Below are 7,975 nucleotides of genomic sequence, written 5' to 3'. Positions count from 1 at the left end.
TATCTCTCTAAAATTACCTGGTAATAAAATAGGCACAAACTCATTTGTTTTGTTGAAAATTTTATTAGTAAATGTGTACAATACAATAAGTAAAATACAAAATGATACCCTAACTGTTGTTTGACTATGTAAATACATCAATTCAGCATGCATGCATATTGTAAATTGTTACACAATACTACAGTATGAGAAATGATTATATATAATGATAAATGATTTACATAGGCAGATAAAATAGAAAAATAAGTGTGGATTGGGCTAAACTGCACATTGTAAACAGCTAATTCTATTTTTTTTTTTTTTATTTAAAAAAAAAAAAAGAAAGATTAAGAAAACTAGTGAAGAAAAAAAAAAAAAAAAAAGTACTACACCCAACCACATTTCTCACCTTTTCCCACACGTATACGCTTAGAGGCCTTGGCTTGAGCTGAGCTTCAGAAAATAAAATTTAAAAAAAAACAAATATCGCAAACGCAGTCGCTCTCAAAAACATTCCTGAGCTGTTAATCTCAAAACTAGGCGTGGCTTTGTAAAATTTCTGTTGTGTTTATAAGCCCTTCATTTATGAATGATATAACGATGTTGAACTGCATCTGTAAATGGGTTACAATGAAATGCACCTGGAATCCGCGCTTTAACCATTTTACACTTCTAAAAATCCGTTTTTTTTTTTTTCCATTAAGGGTAAACAGACAATTAGTACATGCACCGTTTTTAGAGGATTGGTCAAAAACCTCATCATAGCTGTACTTGCCAGTTACACCCACCCCAGGAGTCTATTACCATCTTATAAGCTGTCTGTGTCTTATTACACATACTTCTACAGTCTTCATTCGAGTTCATGAGAAAGGTGTTGCACCTCGAATGTTTAAGGAAAGATGATTAAACCTACAGTCAGGTACTTTTATTTAAAATGTTTATTAATTTACAAATAAGGTGCCTGAAGTTGAGGCTTCTTCCAACTCCAAATCTGGGGTCCAAGTATCTTTCTATGGCTAAATCTGACTTCAACACGCTTTCTCTCTCTCGCTCTTCCATTCTTAGGGGAGACTCTTAACGAATCCCTCTCTCCCCCCCAATTCCCACATGTCTTTTTCCTGTCTTTCTCTCCTTTCTAAATGTGCATTTCATGGTTACCACTGAACCTGTTACTAGTTATTTCTTCCTTCTTTTCAATCTAATCTCTCTCTGGCTTTCCATCCCTCACTTCCTGGTGTTAACGAGCCTCTCAATGAGCGCTCGGCGCGTCCGCTGCACCTCTTCCCCGAGCCGCTCGATCTCTGCCTTCAGCCGCTCGTTCTGGTCTGTCAGCTCCTGTACCTTCCTCTCGTTCTCCTGCTCCCTCTCCTTCCGGCTCTTCTTCCCCGAGGGAGGTGAGGCCAGGGCGCTCCCCCTCTTCCGCTTGCCCAGGCGCTGGGAGGAGACGGACGAGGCAGAGGCTGGTGAAGAGAGGGTAGGTGGGGAGGACGGAGGTGAGCAGTTGAGGGAGGGCGACTCAGAGGCCGAGGATGAGGAGGAACAGGACGATGAGTCGGGAACGGTGGGCAGGTCCTCCTCGCTGGCAGCCGGAGAGGCGGGTGGGGGGTGTGGGGGGTGCTGGTGGTGATGATGATAGCCGCTGGTGACCATTACTGCCCCGGTTTCCACCAGCCCAACTCCACCCTCGCTCAAGAGCTCGAAGAACTCCGGAGGCAGCAGATCTCCACCGCTACCGGAGCTCCCCGCTTCTCCTGCCCCACGACGCTCCTCCTGAGGCGGAGGGCTGAGGCAGGAGGCCGGGGGGTGGCCAGGGAGCGGCGGCTGCTCCTCCATCACACGCTGCACCCCCTCCCCCCACACCTGCCCCTCCGTCAGCCAGGTGAGGGAGCAGCTCTCCAGAACGTCCAGGAACTCTGGCTCCTTCTGCAAACAGGACAGCAGAAACAAACAAGACATGAGAAGAGCTCTACAGACAGAGAGGAATTCATTTCAAAATTCCATTCCACAGCACTGTTCCCTCCAAGGGTGCATTTGGGGTAAAATTGAACTGCATCAAATATCATCTCTGACCAGGTAATTCGTCTTCAAATGCCCCCAAGAGGGAGCAGTGGTTTATGGCTGAGAAAAGCAGGCTGTCAAAAGCATCAAATGCATTTACGGAAGACAAATAGAAGGAGGGAGAGCGTAACATTTGGAGACAGAAGAGCAGAAAGGTGGCAAGACGGCGCGGTCGGCGTGACTGACCTCGGCGCAGGGCGGGGCGCGTGTGTGCTTGGCCCCACCTGCGTCGGAGCCCAGTATATCCTGCAGGTCCTCATACCACGCCTCCAACTCTGCACCACACAGCGGCCCTACGCCAGGGGGGTACAGCCACTCTGCAGTCATCCTCACCAATCAGCCGCTAACGCACAGACACGATTCGATATGCTTCCACACCCAGCACAGCAGACCTGGCCCAGATAAAAAAATAAATAAAATACAATTTTGGAAGGCAGGGATAAAAGTATCCAAATGCTGTTGCTAGGTCACAGCATGAACAAGGTGTCTCGGGAGTCTCCACCAAAAAAACTTCACATACAGTACGGTACTGAGTGTGACTAGCGGCAAAGATGTAGTGGAAGAATATCGAAATTGCAGTGACCCATCCTCGCCGAGATCAAGATTGACAGATTAAGGCGTTTGGTGCTACAAGGACACTCAGTGGCCAGAGGGAGTTACTGCAGAAAGCACAGCAGTCCAACTGAAGCCATTCCACACCACAACAAGCTGCATGCACATGCTAGAAATTACAGCTGGACATTACAGTAATATTCTAAAACAACTCCAGCAAGAGTAAAAACACAGGCATTAAATCTGAGAATTCTAATTTGTTCAGATTTGGTAAATACATCTCCCCCAATGTGGTAACTGCTTTTACTTTTTAAACTAGTTTAGAAGGTTGATTAAATGAGAAGTTTAATACAAAAAAACCAACAAGAAACTAAAACAGCACATGCTCACCTTAAAAGCGTTTCTTCTTAATCAAGTGTGGTTGTGTGTTGTTGGCGATATTTTGTCCCAGAAATTCTGGAAAATAATGATTAAAAAAAAAAAAGTTATTATACTGAATAGAAAAAGTAACTTGGTCATAAATATTAATATTCTTTACAAAAATGTAAGTCATTTAAGTCCAACCTAGTGTTCTCTCTTAAAACACCACAAGATTAATCGGTCTTCAAACATCATCTGTGTGAAAAATAAGTGACATTTTGCTGGAGGAAAAGACGGTGTGTAACCAGGTTTAACATGTTAAAAAAAGTCCCAAGGGTAAATCGTTGAGGCTTATTGATTGTTTAGGTCAAGAATAATAAAGCAAAATTGAGGTCAATGGGTTTTTATGTAAACAAAAGGCGCATCTGATGCCCAGTGGCGCCCCCCTGTGGGAGTCTGACAGCACAGACGAAGAGCTTTCAAAACAGCTCGTCCCATCTAAACGACTTCCGATACAGGGCTGCTGCCAGTGCGCTCATCTGATTCAGTATCCTCACAAAAACGGTCTGTCCTTTGGAAATAAGTAAAAATTTAAATATGCATTTCGAAAGATGCCCTTTTTTTCAAGTGGGCCCAGTTTTTATTTATTTATTTATTTATTTCTCTGCTCTTAAAACGGAGATAAATTGTGCCACAAATCCACTGAAAACAAGTGAAAATGAAGAAGTTCAGAGCGGTTGTGTAATAACCCCGTGTTTGTGAAACAGCCTCTCCAGGCTGGACTACAGCGAACTACACCGAACTTGAGGAGCGAAGAAAGCCCCCAACATTGAGACGTTATGAATAACGGCCGTGAACCGAAATGACAGCTGAACGGGATTCACTTCAAAAGAATGACAGACTGAGCAGAATAAAAAACCCTGAGGAAAAAAAACCTCGAATGAATGTGAAAGTCCGTGCCGAGCTGGACAATGGCTAAATAAACCTGAAAGCCAGCCAATTACGTCATGGAAGCAAAGTACAGGACGGAGGAAACAAAAGGAGAAAAGAAAAAAAAAGGCAATAAATAACAAAACGGCTCCCTGATCCCCCAAAACGGTGTAAGAGGTTTAGGCTTTTATAGTTAATCAAAGTTTAATTGAGCTAAACTGGTTTCTTAAAAACGTTCAAAATTCGTCAAATAAAAACAAACCACGAGCACCGAATGAGACTCATTAAAACAGTTATACAAGTTAGTGAGGTGAAGAGAAGTTATGCGAAGAAACGTGAGATTTGATGAACTGACAGCTCTCACACACACACACACACACACACACACACACGATGTAAAACTTCAACTGAAATTGACAACAAAGTCGTCCAAATTAAAACCGAATGGAACAGCGAGTCGCGTCGTTCATCTGTTTCTCCTCTTTTCCGTTCAGTCAAAAGTGAGAGGTGGTCTATAGAAAGTCCTGTCAGATTAGAGCCGAGGAGGGCAACTGTGCTCCAAAAACAGCCGCGGGAGAGCTGCCAAAACATGAGCACTCCTGTTTTCCAAAAGGAAGAGAAGCCGCGCCGCGACGAGCAGATGGGCAAAAAAAGTTGACCAAAAAAACGAAACGTGCTACAGAAGGGAAAAGAAAGGCGGGTTAGGAAAGGCACTCACCCTTTTTCTTTTATTATGTCGCTTTCTGGTCTCTCTCGGACTCGGGGTATGTATGTATTTCTGTTGAGGTTGCTGATAGCTCATGTTAACCATTGTTCAGCTGAAGTCACCGAGTGTGAATTTCGGAAACTCCCGCGGACTTTTATACACCACGTCAACCAACCCCCGTTAGGGGCGGGGCTTCGGGCGCAACCTAGCGCAGATTAGCCGCGCTCAGCGCTGACTGGCGCCCATGCCGTCCAATCGCGGAGGAGGAATGAAACACTTTTGCTTAGAGACATCCAATGAGCGCGAGGGCTGAGCGCGGAGGGGCGGGCGTAGGAGGGCTGTGCTGGTTGTGGCGCTGCGAGGAGTTTGTGTGAACAGAAAGCTGTGATGCAGTCCTAAGACGGGCAGGACGAATTTGGGGCGTAAGGGAGTCACATGAAAGGAATGATGCAATCGTTGGCAACCGGTTTCTAGTCGGAGATAAGACTAGCAGAAACCCGAGCATGTTTTATTAAACAGCCTTGTATTAAAAGGAAAACCAGACAAAATACCTTATAAGGACGTAAGAAAAATGTATCCATTTTGCTTGCGTTCGCAATACCCCCATAAAAAAACACAGAGTATATTATATCCGTAGTTGTTATGAGTATCTGGGCAGCGTATTCCTTTTCTCTTTTTTGCCCCAAGCACTTTTCTTTAAGTGAGATAATAATCCAAGTGTCGAACTGCTTTACTTTCATATTTTAAAATTAGACCGAGTCCGGTGTTGCCCATTGGAATCACCTGAACATAATAAGAAATAACGCCCCCACCACTTCCACCCTCAGCCTGATGATCGTCCACCTCGTGTTTCACGTCAAGTCTGCAAAGTGATGAGATTTTATATAGTTATGTACAGTCCTTGAATGGACATCCCCAGCGTCTGCATTTTTTAATGACGTGGATTTTTCACACTAGTTCAAACAAATTCAGGATTTCTTTAGTTTTGTTAATAAGTCAGAGCACCACGTGACAAAAAAAATAGATATAGTCTGAAACGCTCGCGCTTTGGCCACATATCCACCAGTTCCGTCAGATTTGTGCTCTGGCAAACTCGGCGAACATATAGAGGAGTATTTCAGATGGACATCATTACACTGGGGCGCCGTTCGCCTTAATGATGCTCTGCCTCGCGTCTCGCCTCAAATTCATAGAGAGATTATACATGTCAAACAGTGATTTTCCTGTTGACGAACTGAGTACAAAGTTGCGTCTTGTTCAAAAGTTGCTGTGACGGTGCTTTTCTTTAGCAGACACACCTCTCCGACATGTTGACCATCTTTGCCCTCATAAAGATTAAGCGGTTGAGTCACACGGAGGCAGAGGTTATCCTTCCAGCGGGAGTGAATGGGGTCACTTTCATCCCCTGGGAAGACTGAACTGTTTTGTCTCAACATTGTTTAAACTTCTTCAAACAAATAACTGAGCACGTGCGTCTCCTTCGACGGCGCTGTATTATCGTCCTGATTAAAAATTTAAAGGGGACGTCCACCGAAATTTAGGAATTTCTGCAGAATTAAACGGCCAAGAAGTGAACCAAGTCATTCAGAGCGGTTTGGTGTGAAATGCCCGGTTCTAGAGAAACTTCCAGAGTCAGAGTTGTTCACAGTGGCGATGATGGGAACCAGACGTCCACTTCTAAAAGCTCCCTCACAGGGAGTCATCACGAGACGTTGTTATGAACTCAGCCTGACGTCTGGCACATTTTACGGTAGTTTTGTGATTACGTTTTTAATCAATTTATTTCAATCTATTTAATAGTGGAGGGATGGATGAAAGGGCTTCTCTCTTTTTTTTTACCTCCATCAACGTTACAACTCCCTTTTAAGGAGTTTTAAGGGTCTTGGCAGGTGTGAACGCGCTCGCTCCTGCGCTCTTTCTGGCCCCTGTGGGGTGGAGTAGAGAGGACCACTTGAGAATGACCTGTGACTTGCGGCCGGGCGCTGTGACCTGAGGACGGATCATCTCGTTAGCATGCAGATCAACTCTTCGAGAAGAACCTGGGAGTGTTTTTAAGCGCCTCGACAGGCGCGGCGCGGAGCGTGCGGGGTATTGCCTAGCAACAGCGCGAGTGGGACGCGCGCGAGCTTTTAGCGAATAGGAGGCTCACGTACTGTTTCCAGGAGCTCGCGAGCAGACGCGCCTCCCACGTCACGAGCGGGGCGGCTGTTGCTGTGTGTCCGCGCGCTCTCTCCCCGCCGCTAATGGTTATCACCTCCGAGCGCCGCACGCGATTGGCAGCTTAAGCCTTTATTCCCCAAAGTTGTGCGCTCTCTCTCTCTCTCTCTCTCTCTCTCTCTCTCTCTCTCTCTCTCTCTCTCTCTCCCTCTCTCTCTCCCTCTCTCTCTCTCTCTCTCTCTCTCTCTCTCTCTCTCTCTCTCTCGCTCTCTCGCTCTCTCTCTCACGCGCGACCTGGACACTCCGGGTGTTTTCCAAACTTTGAGGACACAGCAAACTACTGAGGTGCTGAATGAACATCTAGGACCACCTGCTACAGCACATACAGCCCCACGCGCTACACACCAGCGCGTGCACATCTGACGGTGGTGCACTATTCTGACGTACCGTTTCACTCGTAAAAAGATGGTTCTTCAAGGGTTCTTCAGTAAACGAATTGGGTCTATTTAGAACCATAGAACCATCTGCATACTTAAATGGGTCTGAATGGAGAAATGGTTCTACAGACTGATGGTTGATGATGTTTGTACGAGCACCACAAAGAGTTCACGAGCTTGCCATGACAACAATAGCATAACCCATTCTGTTGCTATATAGAACCATTTTCAGACAGGTTCTACTTAGAACCATACACGACACATTCTCCATCAATCTGAAGAACCTTTTCACCATGCAAAGGACTATTCACGCATGCAGATGGTTCTATAAAGAACTCATGGTTCTAAACCATTAAAGAACCATTGAATGCAGTGTGGAATACAATGCTCGTTCGATTAATGCAGAATTTCTATAGTTTTATTATAAAGCCAGAGCACCACACAAAAAAATGACAGACGTAAGTCAACTAAGTGATAGAATCTCGCTTTTTGGCCACACGGGTGTCATCAGAGTATTTCAGATATGGGCATTCACGGGTTAAACCCCGCTGGGGATGCTGTTGTGTCCCCTTTTTCCTTTGTTTTCATTGTTAATCTGTGAAGTTTACTGGCCGCGGAACACATTTCTAATCTCTGTTTATACTACTTTGTAACTTCATCGAATTGGAGACCAACAAAATGTGGCAGCAGAAGCCAAGAATGACCACAGCTTTATTAGGCTTTAGCAGAGGTCTGCTCACTGGCTTTACCGCCCTTCTTCTCCGAGTCGCCCAGGGCGAATTCAGGACTGAGTGGA

General features: G+C 45.3%; 1 protein-coding gene across 1 annotated transcript; it reads right to left on the bottom strand.

The window, feature by feature from the left end:
* Nucleotides 1-631: 631 nt before the first annotated feature.
* Nucleotides 632-4,711, bottom strand: ddit3 (DNA-damage-inducible transcript 3). Its single transcript, XM_017705204.2, has 4 exons — nt 4,598-4,711; nt 2,980-3,045; nt 2,224-2,429; nt 632-1,902 (listed from the first exon to the last, which is right to left on the bottom strand). Exons 3-4 carry the CDS (start codon nt 2,362-2,364, stop codon nt 1,204-1,206), a joined length of 840 nt encoding a protein of 279 aa, XP_017560693.1. The 5' UTR covers nt 2,365-2,429; nt 2,980-3,045; nt 4,598-4,711; the 3' UTR covers nt 632-1,203.
* Between the last annotated feature and the right edge of the window lie 3,264 nt (nt 4,712-7,975).

Source organism: Pygocentrus nattereri, chromosome 26, assembly GCF_015220715.1.
Source record: "Pygocentrus nattereri isolate fPygNat1 chromosome 26, fPygNat1.pri, whole genome shotgun sequence".
Classification (NCBI taxonomy): domain Eukaryota; kingdom Metazoa; phylum Chordata; class Actinopteri; order Characiformes; family Serrasalmidae; genus Pygocentrus; species Pygocentrus nattereri.
Note: the sequence above shows the minus strand (reverse complement) of the source record. Positions and strands in the feature narration are given on the sequence as shown.

What these genes read in the sequence shown, in the direction of transcription:
- ddit3 (XM_017705204.2), bottom strand. Translation starts at nt 2,364, where the DNA reads ATGACTGCAGAGTGGCTGTACCCCCCTGGCGTAGGGCCGCTGTGTGGT. An exon ending in GCGCCCCGCCCTGCGCCGAG is followed by an intron (nt 1,903 to 2,223) that starts GTCAGTCACGCC and finishes TCCTGTTTGCAG; the next exon opens with AAGGAGCCAGAGTTCCTGGA.